The sequence below is a fragment of the Callorhinus ursinus genome, unplaced genomic scaffold, assembly GCF_003265705.2.
Source record: "Callorhinus ursinus isolate GAN/ISIS: 27379988/994484 unplaced genomic scaffold, GSC_fseal_2.0 scaffold10, whole genome shotgun sequence".
In the NCBI taxonomy this organism is placed as follows: domain Eukaryota; kingdom Metazoa; phylum Chordata; class Mammalia; order Carnivora; family Otariidae; genus Callorhinus; species Callorhinus ursinus.
The window spans coordinates 25619476-25634248 of NW_027397072.1; the positions used below are offsets into that span (position 1 = coordinate 25619476).

At 52.2% G+C, this 14773-nt stretch overlaps 1 protein-coding gene across 3 annotated transcripts in view; it reads right to left on the reverse strand.

Annotated features, from left to right (window-relative positions):
- Positions 1-14773, reverse strand: part of GALNT14 (polypeptide N-acetylgalactosaminyltransferase 14) — a 209009-nt gene that overhangs the window by 31002 nt on the left and 163234 nt on the right. For all 3 annotated transcript variants that reach the window (XM_073897220.1, XM_025867601.2, XM_025867599.2), the window contains exons 4-6: positions 7798-7865; positions 6589-6654; positions 6297-6418 (exon numbers count right to left, since the gene is read on the reverse strand). In XM_073897220.1, coding sequence (XP_073753321.1) covers positions 6297-6418; positions 6589-6654; positions 7798-7865 — 256 coding nt within the window. The remainder of the gene's footprint in view (positions 1-6296; positions 6419-6588; positions 6655-7797; positions 7866-14773) is intronic.

Below are 14773 nucleotides of genomic sequence, written 5' to 3' on the forward strand. Positions count from 1 at the left end.
GGCAGGTGTGGGCACACCAAGCAAGGACACTTTTGTAGTCCTCCTCACCTCTCCCCCTCCCCCACCAGCCTGCAGGGGCAGGAGCCTCTGCTTCTCCTTGCAGCCATTTCATTTCCTGGTTCAATCTCTCTCCCAAACGAGGCTGTCTTCTTATTTTAAGCTCAGACTCACCGGGTGTCAGCTTTTATGTTCACAGACTTCATCTGGCCCTCAGCTTCCACATGTGACTCATCCTGACAGTGACAAGGTACCTCAGAAGCCGAGTGGCCCGTGTGGAAAGAAATGCTCATTTTCAGTGCATTGCTTCTACCACTGGGACGTGCACAGATGCTTCTTCCACAGTCAACACGGCACCTGCCCAGCTGCCTCCGCTCTCCAGGCTCTTCTCAGGCCCTGTCATCCTGCGCGCGCGCATGCACACACCCAGCCACCCACACCGATACCTACCCATGGACACAACCCCGAAGATATTCCTGTGACTTGAATTCTGATGTGTTCTTACAAGTTCAGAGACTGAACTTCTTCTGTGAGTCTGACAAAGTTCTCATTTCGCCTTTGCCGGTTGAGTTTTGGGGTCTCTGTAGCTTCACTAAGTCCTTACATAGACGCTTGTGCGGTGAAGGATTCACCTTGCCCACAGATATGTTTGGCCCTTGCCTGGCTTCTGGGCAGTAACTTCTAAGCCCTCAGGATGTCCTGCCTCTGTTTACCTGGTAGCCTTGGGATATACCAGATAGTCTATGCTAACAGTGTGACTTATGCTAAGGGCCTTGGGCTGTGTGGTACCAGCTCAAACTGACCTCTGGAGGGGCATGGGGACCATGGCGGGTCAGCCATGTCTATGTGACTGATGCCCAACAGAAAGCCCAGACACCAAGGCTTGGGTGGGTTTCCCTGTTTCTCAACGCTCTGCACGTGTTGTTCTACGTTGTTGCTGGGAGAAGGAAGTGTTGTCTGTGTAACCGCACTGGGGGCAGTCCACTGGAAGCTTATGTCTGGAACTCTCTCTGTGCACCTTTTCCCACTGCAGAGTCTCACCTGTATCCATTGGCTATACTAAACAGCAATGATGAATATAACAGCTAAGTTCCAAGTCCTTCTAGTGAATTATTGAACCTGAGGGTGGTCTCAGGGGCCCCCAAACAGCAATCCTGGTTTTTTAATTTCTCCTCAATATTTGGAAACTGAAATACAAAATAAAATGCTGGTTGCTTACCTCGGCCACAGCCTTCCCCAGAAGTCACCCAGGGACTCTGCCTCCAGGGTGCACCAGCTCTGGTAACCTCTCCCTATAAGTTCTGAGGGCTTCTGCCCTTCTCTTATTCCTGCCAAAGCTCATGTGTGGTGTCTGCTTGAGTCATGGAGAACAGATAGGTGATCAGGGACATTTGGGGATAAGTACTGTGTGGAGCCATGACCTTTAAAAGAAGCTACATGAGACTTTATACATGAACCTTGAAGCCAGGACACAAACCTCTCTGAGTGACCTAGGGGGTCAGTAACTGCTCCACCTGTGTAGCCCTCAGCATCAGCCCACAGCCTGCTGGGCAGCGGGTAATCCACTGGTGTTGGCTAAAGAGGCTGTCTATTAACCCCCTCTGAGGACACTATGTCAATGGCCAGCAGCAAAGCAGGTGGGTCAGTTACCACTGAGAAAGATGGCCTCTCCTCCTACAGGTTCAGGGACAGAGGGACTCTCCATAAAGATACCCAGACCCACTACAGGTCCCTGCTGTGTGCTCCAGGAGGATGGCCTTTAAGGCTAGGCCCACAGGTAGGCTTAATCAGGCAGCTGGACGAAGCCCTGACAGACCCGGGACTAAACCCCCTTCTTCCCCACTCCCCAACACGAATCTGAGCCTGGGCCCTGCCCCATGGACAGGAGCCCAGCAATGACAGCAGCTGAATATACCAGCAATGGCCATCAATAATCCCTGCAGTACACCTCTCCTTTCTCCACCCATTCAAATAACTAAAACCACATTGGGAACGGGCCCTCAAAAAACTCCAAGAGATGGCCACTTGGGTGTCTCTGTTGGTTATGCGTCCAACTCTTGATTTCAGCTCAGGTCATGATCTCAGGGTTGTGAGATCAAGCTCCGTATCGGGCTCTGCACTGAGTGTGGAGCCTGCTTAAGATTCTCTCTCTCCCTCTCCCTCTGCCCACCCCTCTAAAAAAATAATAATTAAAAAAAGAAAAAAAACCTCCTAGAGAGATCATTCACTCATTTGGTCAGCCAGCTTTACGGAGTACCTCTTATAGTTTAGGAGTTGTGGCAGGTACCAAGACGAATAAGGCCTCACAGTCTAGGGAAGGCAGGGACGGGTGGCAGAGGATTACAATGGGGCTTCTAGGGCAGCCTGGAGGTAGGGGTGCAGGAGAAGGAGCGGTCCTCGAGGTGACAGGAGACCTGGGTTCTCGTTCTGGTTCATCTAGCATACGTGTCACCTTAAACACACCAGCACACACTGAGGAGCTGTCTCTTCATCTATAAAGCGAAGACAAATTATTATTTGCAAAACCATCTCGCCTTCCTAACAGGGCTTTTGGATGGAACATGGGAGGGAGGCGTGTGAAAGGCTTTGTAGCATATGTAAGCCATTATTTATATGAATTTACCAAATGCTACAGGGATTGAAATTTCTCAAAATCTTTTTTCCAACTAAAGAAATATGTAGATAAGGAGCGGGGGGGGGGGGGAAGAGGCCTCTGTTCAAAAAATTAAAACCAACCTGGTGCTTGTTTCAAGTATCTTCGAGTAACTGAAACGGGACATCGAGAGGGTTCCATGTGGACGAGACCAGCTGAGGACAGCTTCTGACAGCCCAAACCCAGCTCTTTCTTATCTCTTTCTATTTTTGAAAATCCCTAACTCCAATTACAGCTTAAAATTTCCACTTCCACTCACAAGACAAATCACGTTTTACTCTGAGACAAGACACAAAGACACGTGTTAACACAGCCTGACACACACCCACATCCCTGTCCTGAAGGGGATGTCTCAGGAGAATGTTCCATCAACAGGAGTCAGGGTCTGGTAGAAACCTCTGCAGACCATGGAGGCTGCTGTGGCCCCGGCAAGGAGCAGAGTCGGACCACAGCCCTGGGTCTGTCCGACCAGTTCTCTGCTACCAAAGCTTTAGGTCAGACAGTGGTGGGCACTGGAAGCTCAGCCTGGGAGGGTGAGCTCTATTGTGGAGCCCAATGCCTCCCACAGGAGCCTGGGATGCAAGGAGCACTCACAAGGAGGAAGGAGGAAATGAAGGCTTCTCTGATCTGCAGGTGAGCCTGGCCAGGGATGTAGCAATGACAGCATTTTTCAGAGAGCTTCTGTGAAGGTCCCTGAGGCCCTGGGGTGGAAAGGGTTCATTAAAGCTGTCTAAGGAAAGCAAGGCCCCCTAACATACCCTACAGGGCCACATCAGCCTGGGGTGGGGTCCTATAGGTCAAACACTGAACTGCCATGTGACCCCACCATTCCACTCATTGATATGGACCCCAAACAATTGGAAGCAGGTACTCAAACTTACATACTAATGTTCATAGCAGTGCTATTCACAATAGTAAAAAGGTGGAAACAACCCAACATGTCTATTGGCAGAGGAATGGATAAACAAACTGTAGTATTCAGGCAGTAATTTCTCCAACATCGGACACAACAATTTTTTTCTAAATATGTCTCCTGAGGCAAGGGAAACAAAAGCCAAAATAAACTATTGGGACTACATCAAAATAAAATGCTTCTGCACAGTGAAGGAAACAATCAACAGAACAAAAAGACAAGCTACTGAATGGGAGAATACATTTGCAAATGACCTATCTGATAAAGGGTTAGTCTCCAAAATATATAAAGAACTTATAAAACTCAACACCAAAAAAGGATAAAAAACAACAAAAAAAAAACAATTAAAAAATGGGCAGAGGACCTGAGCAGACATTTCTCCAAAAAAGACATACAGATGGCCAACAGACACATGAAAAGATCCTCAACATCACTCATCATGAGGCAAATGCAAATCAAAACCACAAGGAGATACAATCTCACAGCTGTGAGAATGGCTAAAATCAACAACACAAGAAACAACAATTGTTGGAGAGGATGTGGAGAAATAGGAACCCTCGTGCACTGTTGGTGGGAATGCAAGCTGGGGCAGCCACTCTGGGAAACAGTATGGAGGTTCCTTGAAAAGTTAAAAATAGAACTACCCTACGATCCAGTCATTGCACTACGAGGTATTTACCTAAAAAATACCAAAACAACTAATTCAAAGGGATATATGCGCCCCTATGTTGATTGCAGCATTATTTACAAGAGCCAAACTATGGAAGCTGCCCAAGTGTCCATCGACTGATGAACGGATAAAGAAGATGTGGTGTAGATACACAGTGGAATATTACTCAGCCATAAAAAAGATGAAATCTTGCCATTTGCAACAACATGGATGGATCCAGAGAGTATAATGCTAAGTGAAATAAGTCAGTCAGAGAAAGACAAATGCCATATGATTTCACTCACATGTGGAATTTAAAAAACAAAACAAAGGAGCAAAGGAGAATAAAAGGAGAGAGACAAACCAAGAAACAGACCTCTAACTGCAGGGAACAAACTGACGGTCACCAGAGGAGAGGTGGGTGGGGGATGGGGGATGGGGGAAACGGGTGATGGGGATTCAGACGACACTTGTCGTGATGAACGCTGAGCAATAATATACAGACTCGCTGAATCACTATCTTGTACACCTGAAACTAACACTGTATGTTAACTACACTCGAGTTAAAACAAAAAACTTCACTAAAAATGTGGTATATACTGTGATGTTGTGATATAAGAAGAAATCTACCCCTGGTCTTTGGGTTCCTGGTTCATTGCACAAGAGCTTCTGAAACCCCTGGGATTTCCTGAGTGATGGGGTGACAGGGGCCTCTTCGTGATTCACAGCAATCCTCTCTCATCAAACCTGAGTTTACGCTAATGAGATGACTGTTCCCGGGGTGGGGGGTGGACCATGCACATGACAGAGGGTTGGCACTTTCAGCCCTACCCCCCAGGGCCCCTCTCCTCTGGGACACAGCGAGGGGAAGATTTGGAAGGGCCTCTAGGGCCAGGCAAAGCCCTTCAACTAAATGGTCTGTTCATAGTCTACTATTTCTCAATGCAGACCTCTTCACTCGGATTGTGCCAGAAAGAGGGGAGAGAGGATTTTCCTAACCGGCGCTGGGTGTCCGCCCCAATCTCAGGGCAGGCAATTACAGGATGGGGATTCACATCTGGGCCCACGTGTGAGAGCTCTCATCAGAATGACCAGAGTCAGGAAGGGCTTCCTACTTCTCTGAGCAGTTGACACGTACGGGTTCTTCCGTCCTCAACGCTGTCGTTTTGCGGGGAGGGGCAAGGTAGCTGCCCCAAAGAGCAAGAAGGAAATCACCACGGCACAGGGGAGATGGTGTGGGGGCTCTGGTGCACGTGATGCCAGCTAGGGAGAATCAGCCCAAGTTACGCCGCTCCCCCGACGCCGTGGCCTCATCCGTGAAATGGGTATATGAAAAACACCCGGCCTTGTACTTCACAGAGCAGCTGTGGGAGTCAGTAGCTCAGGGAGGACAGACACGGCCCAAATGCTAAGCTCCTACAATATAGCACTTTCTGTACATCAGGACGGGGGTGGATGGTCTTTGTGGAATATATAATACCAATGGGAACATTAAGGAAAGGTTTTTTCACTTTCAAAAGGAGTAACAGACATGGAGAGAGGAAGCACACAGAATCCCTGAGCAATTTAAGGGCAGGCAAAGGCCAGGAACTCAGGTTTCTCAGCATCCTGCCACCTGCCTCAGCCTCTGGGCAAGGGTGATGCATGGGTGCAGGGAAGACAGAAGCCTCAGGAATTGGGTGACGAGGCCCAGTTAACTCTGCTGCCTCCTAGTCACAAAAGGCACTCAACAGGGTTCCCTTTCTGGAACCTTCTGTCATCTGGGAGAAATAGTTCTGGATGGTTCTCTCACCCAAGAAGCTGCCAGCGTCAGGTTATCAGCGGGGGGCCGGCAGCCCCACTCACAGGCCCGCTGTAGGTTGACAGTGGGATACAAAGAACAGATCCCCGGCTTTGCCCCCTCACCGCCTGCTGTGTGACCGTGGGCAGGGTGTTCTAGCTCAGTGTCTCCATCTACAACATGGGGACAGCAATCAGTCCCACCCCCCTCCCAGAGGGCCCGGCGGGGGGCATAAGTGAAGTACTGGCTTGAGAGCCTAGAGAAGGTGGGGATGCAGCACCCTGACCCTGTCTGCCCCACTCACCTCTTTGACTCTGTGCAGCAGGGGCTGGAGCCAGTCCCTGTTCACCTCACAGTGGCTGTCCAGGAAAGTCAGAGTGGTGCCCTTGGCAATGTTAGCGCCCCGGATCCGGGACCGGACCAGACCTGCGGTAGGGACAAATGGGCAAGTGGGGGCTCCTGTCCTTCCATCTTCCAGAGAGCTCACGGAGGAGCCACACGACATCCCCTCCACACTGAACACACAGCCAGATGCACACACATCCCCCAGCCCCTACACTCACGCTCCAAGGTCTTACCCAGCTGCACAGACCTACCTTGCCGCTCGCTATTGCGTATGCACTTCACCTTGGGCAACTTGATGAGCTGCAAGCAGTCCTCAGCTGCGAAGACAAAAGGTTATGTGGTGTGAGCACCCTGGGATGGACGTGAACCCGAAGAGTAGGTAAGGCAGCCCAGCCTGTCCCCAACCTCAGAGCCCTGTCCCAACTCCAGGGTGACTGTGGGTTTTGGATGAGGCTGACTGACCACTTTTATCGATATGCAATGTGGCCCAGTCCATGCAAAGTGGCCCAAAGGGACCTTTTTGGAGCGGGTCAGTTGCACAGAAGCACCTGTGTTCTTATCAGGAAGCACTTCCAGATGGGAATTCTTGGTATGGTCACCTGGAGACTCTTCTCCTTTTCTATAGACCATTAAAAACATGAGACAAGAGTCCTGCTCACTCTAGTGGGGTCTAGCAAAAACTGCTGGGAGACCCCACAATAGATGAGATGAATTTTGGATTTTCCTTTCTGATCACAGACTTTTGATACTGGAGACCTTATCTGTTAAGTGATCTGTCCACTGTACCCCATCACACAGAGCTGGCTGAACTCTCCCCCATTCGGGGGAGTGTGCAGAATGGGCAGGAAGAAATCCCGTCTTCAGCATCACCCCGGACTTGTCTCTGGCTTGCCTGCTTACCTCATCACTTGCTCGATTTACCAATCCTCTGAACTCCACATTGGGACCCCGCCATGTTGGTTTTGCTTCACTGGTTTACTAACCTTAGCCTCTCTCCCGCAGAGCCCACCCAGCCCTCCCGCGAGAGTGAAAGGAGGGGGTGTTTCAGCCTGCACTCAGGCTAGCAGATTACCACAGGTAAGTCAGGAACCTCTAGTGATATAAATTGCTCTGGGTCCCCGGGCCAATCCTCCAAAGGTTTCCATGTCCAGTGTAAGTAGGGGACAGTGACACACATGTGTGCACACACATGCACATACACACACCAACCCAACCAAGGATCTACTAAATTTACTACGTAGGTCCTCAAAGATTCGCAGCAGAGAATCTAAGGCATTATTTTTAAAATGTAAGGTTTGTCTCCCTCTTGAGCCCCTCATAGACCCTCAAAGTCTTCCACACCTGCCACAAACCCAGGCTGTTCTCCATCCCCGGAGAACCAATGGACTGGCCTCTGCCTGTTATGCAGGGGCTGGGAACAGAAACTTGTACCTACAGGGCAAGGGGGTGAAGATACTTACGATCATTGCTGAAGTCATCCACTAATATGATCTCCTGGATCAGATTCATCGGCGTACGGTTTAACACGCTGCAAGGAGGAAGGAGGGGAGATAATTATGACGTCTAGTGGCAAACCCTTGTATTAACCCACGCTCTAAATAGACACCATTGCATTTGAGGAATGAAAACTCGGGGCAACCCAAGGGCTTGTGTAGTCACACTGCTCACCTGTGAGCCCCTGGGATGGGACCCTGCCTTCTCCTAGTGAATGCCACCGCATGCACTCCACACCGAGATGGGAACCCAGGAGTCATCCACAGAGACTGCCTTCCCCCGCTGCCGCCCCAAACCCCATGCCAAATCAGTGACCAACACCTGCTGGTTCTACGAGAGAAGGTCACTCAAACCATGTCCACCTCTTACACCTCTGTCCTGGTTCAACTTTTGAACTGATATTTTGTAGCAGCCTTGACCTGACCGGCCGTCCTCCCAGGGCCTCCAGAGTGAGCTCTCTGAAGGTTCAGTTTGATCTCTCATTGTGTGACTTTCCTCACTAATGCAGACAAATAAGTTGACAAAGCCTCCACCGTGGCTCGTCACCATCTCCCCCCAAACCCTCAGCACGCTTGCTCTTCACGATCTGGTCATGGCCCCTGCTTGCAGCCTCCTCATGCCCAGGGCCCTCAACTGGTGGCATCCTGCTTGTTCGTAAGGGAGAGCCCGGTCACCCTCGATGCCGTGGCCTGACATCCCTCCTCTGCCACAAGGACCTGTTCACCGCACCTCCTAATAGCTTCCCGCTCCTTCGTGAGCACTACTTGTTTCCGCTTCCTGCGGCCTTCATCATGCCTGACTCTGAGGACTGGTCTGCTGGCCCCACTGGACGGTCCTGTCAGGGGCAGGGGCCCCGTCAGTACTCTCTGTGTTGCCAGAGGCCAGCCCAGAGCCGTGGCCTGTCATTCCCTCCAGGGATGTGTACTGCCCACCCCCTATGAGCTCAGCACTGGGTCCACGAGGAACAAGGGGGACGTCTGCTCTGCCAGAAGCTCGCAGTCTAGGAGCTCCTTCCCACAAGCTGTGTGATCTAGGGCAAGTTACTTTACTGCTCTGTGTAGTAAGAGGCCCCATCTATAAAATGGGGATAAGAACAACAGCACCTACTTCACCGGGCCATTGGGAGAATTGGAGAGAAAATGTTTCTAGAGGACTTAGCAACATGTCTGGCTCGAAGTGGCAATTACTGCTATTTTTGTGTGGCAGGAATGATCTTAAGATTGACTTCATGTGCCGGCCTGGGCTGCGGATCTGGACTCAACAGGGTGAGGCTGGGTTTCCACGTTCCTTTGGGGTCTCAGGCCTTATTCCACTTCTGAACGCCCCAGACCACCTTCCAGGGCCACATCGCCCACCATGGGGTGCCCGTGGCCCTGCGTGGGTCAGGGAGGGGTTCACACGGTGCTGGTGGAGGCGCTGTGAGTTCTCTCAGGAGGGCCGATCTGAGCCCTGCTTCTGGTGAGCTGCCCTGTCTAAGCAGGATGCAGAGACTCTCCAGGAGGAGAACTTTGCCTGGAGCTACTTTTATTTATGAAGCCTTAATTCTCACCATGGCAACTAGTATAAGGTGGGAGAGGAACCCTGACTCCAAGCCCTGAGCTCGCTGTTGGGAGGTGGGGACAGGGAGGGGCGGGCGGTGGTGGGAGGAGACCTCACCACATGGGATCAATTGAGAGTCCCAAAGAAAACACACACCAACCCAATAACCAGTCCTCTAATCAGAGAAGGGAGGGAGGGAGGCAGCGCGAGAGGGAAAACCTGCTTTAAGAATACCCTCTAATGAGGTTTGATTAAGGCGGCAGCTTCTGCATGCGGTTCCCCCTAAATCCCTGACGACTCTTTGAAATTCAAGAGTTCTCTTCTGTGAACATCAAAAGGTAAATCGCATGCAGCTCTGTGCTGGTTGAACTGAGAGATGATTAGCGAATAAAAAATGTCCAGGATTTAAAAAAGAAAAAAAACCCAGAAATCGTCAGCACTCAGTGCTAATTCGACCATTTCCTGTTAACACCTGGCTTGCTTTTGCTCTTCTAATCAGAGCAATTGGAGGGATCGCAGGGGCGCCAGGAACGTGGCTCTGGATTGGGAGGGCCTGCGACGGGGCAGGTGCTCTGGTCTCCTGGGGTGGCCGGAGGAGAAAGGTCAAGTCTAGCCCAGGGGAGCTGGCCTGGCCCCAGATGGTTCCCCTCAGGGCCCTCCTTCGGCACATCCACTGCCACTCCCACCACCCCGGCCCTGGTTGCTCTGTTCCCCACCCCCACTTTTCTGTCCCCAGTTTGTCCGCCAGGACGCTTCCCCAGCCCCTCTGCCACAAAGCCAACCCTCCCTTTCCTCCAGCTTAGGATAAGCCTCTCTCTCCCATGGCGGTTCCATGTCCTCTCCCTACAGCCTCAGCATGGGAGTGAGTGCTCACCTCACTGGCATACCCGTGTCCCACTCTGCCTGGGAAGTATTCTAGAACGGAGTCTCCTTCTACACAGCTCACTTCTCTGCCAGAGGGTAGCTGTGCAGCCAGCGTCCACCCACACCTTCTGCTTTTCTGCTGCTGGGCCCGCACGGGGGGCGCACGCGGAGCATCCTGGGAGGCGGCGGGCACGGCCATGTGAACAGCGTGGGAGGCCAGGCGGCTCCGCCATCCTGAACAAGACGCCAGGCCGCTCCCAGCCTTCGTTTTCATCTGTAATTACATTTTCCTTGTAAAGGCGGGCGATATTAATACTTAACCTACTTCACAGGCTTTTGTGCGTACAGAATGAGGAAACGTATCTGAGATTGCTTTGTGAACTCCACGGTGCTATATGCAGGCAGGGTTTATGAAATGCTCCATAAATACCAGCTGAATGAAGACCTGAGGGCGGCTGACAGTCAAATTTGGTCGCTCTGGAGCCAGGCTGACGTGGAGTCAAGTACTCGATCCACGCGGGCTTGAAAGAGCTTCAGTACTGAGGTGCTTACGTACTTAGCTATTCAACCTGCAGCACCCCAACTTCCTCAGCTGCATGAAAGGTGCTTAGCACTGAGCTTGGCCCCGTGGCTGCTTTCAGAATCTGGGTGTGGATAGTAAGGATGATACTGGTTCTCAAAGTGTCATCCCTGGGCCAGCAGCATCTACGTCACCCGGGGATTCGTGAGAAAGGCAAATGCTTGGGCCCCACTCTGGACTTACTGAGTTAGAATACCTGGGGATGGGAAGCTCCGGGGCTTCTAATGTGGGCTCAGGTCTGAGAGCCACACAACACGGCGGCCTCCCCGGGCTGGAGAGCCATTATGACACCTGCTGTCACGTACACAGTTTCCTTCCGTGCCGCGCATCAAGGCCTTAGCTACCTAAACTCACTCTCCCTCATAATCGTGTGAGGTAGTTATCAGTAGCTCTTGTTTTACAGAAAAGGAAACTGAGGCAGAGAGGTCAAGGAGCTTGTCCAGGGTCATAGAGTTGGTAGCAGAACAGGCAAATCTGGCCCCGGGGTCCCATTTCTTATCCACCTTAACCTAAGAAATCACTCCTCGAAATCCAGGATTTTACAAAAAGCAACAGTAAGGAGATTCAGGATATAAACCGATCAACTGCACATACTCTAGAGCCCCCATGGGAGGTGGAGGGTTGAAGGATGCCCCAAAAGGAAGGGGATGGCCCTGAGTCTCACATATGCACAGGGACCCACTGCAGTAGCAGACAAGATAAACCATTCCTCAGGGCTTGTCTTCTCTCTCTGTAAGTGACAGAAGTCCCCTCATTGATCTGGGTTGCGACTCTTTCCCTCCCCCCCCATCACCCACCCCTATTAGGCCTCTGCCTGGCTCTGAGTGCCGCCATGTGTGCCCTTCCAGCCCCCCGCCCCCTAGCTAACTCAGGAGTTCGGGGGGCCAGAGGGCTTGGGCAGGGACGGGCAGAGGGATGACGGCTCGGCCAAGTGCTGGGGGAAGAGACGGGAGGAGGGGGTACAATCCTCCCCTGGAGCGTCTTTTTGTGAGGGCCTGGCAGCAAAGCCATCAGAATTCTGGAACATGAAAGATGAAAGACACCTTACAGAAGACCCTTCCATTGATGACACAGTGGGAGAGGAAGTGCTCCTCATTCAGTCCCATCTTTGTCCTGGTGATTCATTTGTGCATCGGGATAGGGACCGTGAGGAAGGTGAAGAATCCCAAGGCAAATTATACCTGCCATGGGAATTTCTAGAAATAATCTTCCTTGCTTCCACCCTTTAAAATTTCCCTTCACCTTGCCTATGGTAGAGAAGCCTGTCTGTTCACACACAGTTCTCCCCTCATTCTGCTGTCTTCGTGTGTCACACTTGGGTTGGAGCCAGGGGGCCTGGCTTATATCAAAAGTTCCTCAGAGGCAGGAAATAGGTCCATGGGCTCTCCTGGCAAAGCACCCAGCAGTTTGGTGTATGGTCTGGCACTTTCTGGGGGCCTTCTGAAAAGTATGGTGTTGATGGGCCTCAACCCCCTTTTGGAGCACAGTACACCAGGGCCTCAGGGCAGCCCTCATGAGGCTGGTGGACAGAGGTGCTGGGGCTGCGCCCGGAGCTGCCCCCCGAGCTGCCCCCCACGTCCCCCCAGGAAGTCAGAAACCTGAGTCTTGGCCCCTGTGCTTCCTAGCCTGGTGGCCTTGGGCCTCCATTCACCTCGTGCACCCCTGACTTCACAGGTCCCAGCTGACGTGAGATGTAACGTGTTCTGGAGACCATAAAGCTCAGCAGACAATTAAAATATTAATAATATTATTATAAAGTATCATTATTACGATTCTAAAGAGATGGACGAGCGGCGGGAAGAGAAGGGAAAATATGTCTTAGAGCTGAAAGGGATGAGTCTACAGGTAGCAGCTGACATGACCCTGTATGAGAAATATGGGGGGGCCTGGGAGCCCCATGGGATATTAGAACACCCCCAAATGTCCCAAGGTAATGTCTTCTTGTGGGAAATGTGATAGAACTGGGAGCACTGGAAACATGAAAGATATTTTTATCCCCGTCCTTACGGATGCAGTCAGTGACCCACACAAGGTCACACGGCTAGGAAGTGGTTAGGGAAGGTCTTGACCCCAGGTACCCACCGCCTCTTTTCTTTTGAGAGCCCAGTCGCTGTGCAGATAAGGACATAGCTAATGTTGCTCAAGCACGTACCCTCTGCTGGTCACAGTGGTCAGTCCCTTACCTGACTGAACCCAAAGCAACTCCATGCGGTAGCTATGGTCATGATTCCCATTTCCTGGATCAGGCAACTGGGTCACAGGGAACTTAGAGATGAATAAGACGTAGTCCTTGCCCTAAACAAGCTTATTGAAGGTGACATCTGGGAAAAATGCATTAAGGGCTAGAGTTGAGATGTGCAGTAAGGAGCCCAGAAGAAGGCCCTAATGGTGTGTGTGTGTGTGTGTGTGTGTGTGTGTCTGTGTGTGTGTGTGTGTGTGTGTTGAGGGGATGGAGGTGTATGGTGTCAGAGGACTCCTACAAGGAAAAAGAAAGGCCAGCCTGGAACGCAAGGAGCCTCTCTCTGATCCTATAGTGTCCTCATGGAAACGTCTGGCAGACATGCCCAGACACGACCTTGTGGAAGAGCCGCCATGCGTGGTGAAAGGCAGAGACTGCCCTAAGTTTGTTCCAGAAACCCCACCTGGTGCCCAAGCAGACCCTGACGGTAGCGGGGCTGTGGTCTGGCATTCTCAAGGGAGCCACCTCTGCTCCACGGTGCACCTGCTCAGCCCGCACGGCGCAGGAACAACGTTCTCCCCTCGCCAGAAAAGACCCAGGTGAACCGGATCACCCTGTACCCCTGGCCCCTACACATACCCGCTTGGGTTTACAAATCGGAAAGTTACTGTATTAGTCTACTGTGAGACTCACAGTGACTCCTGACTGATTCAGGATGTTTTGCGTGTTAAGAACTGAAGCGTCTTTGGGAAACCAAATGTGATAGTGGTGACCAGTGGGGTGAATACGACAGGGAGGGCAAGCAGCTGGCAGAAGGAACAAGCCGGTCGGCTGCCAGGGACATCTGGGCCACAGACAGAGCTGCCCCTGCGGACGGCGGAAACAAAGCACATTTGGGCAGGTCCGTCCCTGCTTTTCCATGGGATGCAGGGACCCTGCACAGCAGACATTCATTGGACGTCCCTGCAAGACTTGGTACCCGCCATGAGGGTGAGCCTATTCCTGACCCCCTCCCATCACCTGGAGCTTCCCTGTCTGCCCGCCGCCAGGCATAGGAAGGTGTGGCTTCGTGATGGAAACGACGAGAGATTTTGCCATGCTGGGCTGTCTTCTCCTAGGCCCTCCCTCTCTGTGGGATCAGACGACCATGTGCTGTGCTGCCTACCAGACAGGGATGGGCTCAGGCAGGCCACGTGTCCTAGGGGCATGGAGGTATGCAGGCACTTTGTCGCAGGGCCGGCCCCAACACCAGGGCTGCTGAACACCACCCGGAGACTAGCCTGGCCTATGGACGCTGCTGAGAAGAACTGAGGTCAGAGTGCAAGCGCTGGAACCCAGCTTCACCACCGTTGGCTGAGCAACAGGAGGCTTTGATTTAGTATCTCCCAGCCTCAGTTCCCTCAGCTGTAGAGTGGGTACAGCAGCGGCCCCCCACCTCCCCAGCTGAGAGCATGAGCCGAGGCATGTCTGCACACCAGGGGGGGGGCCTCACGATTGATGGTTGTCATTGCCACCGTCTGAGAAGTCAATGCTACCGAGACCTGAAAGAGGTAGGGGGGCTAGATGGGGGGAGGACGGGCATGGGGGCTCCAGAGTTGCCGAAGGACATGGCATGGGGAAGGGGAAGCTGAAGCAACCAGGGCCAAGTCCCCGGGGCCCCGCCTGGGTTTTGAGGGGAGTTCTGCCGGGAGCTGGTGCTGGGACTTCTGCACACCCCAGATTCATGCAGGCCACGGGCCAGACAAAGGAAGGATGCACCTGTTAGAGCAAGAGCAGGGCC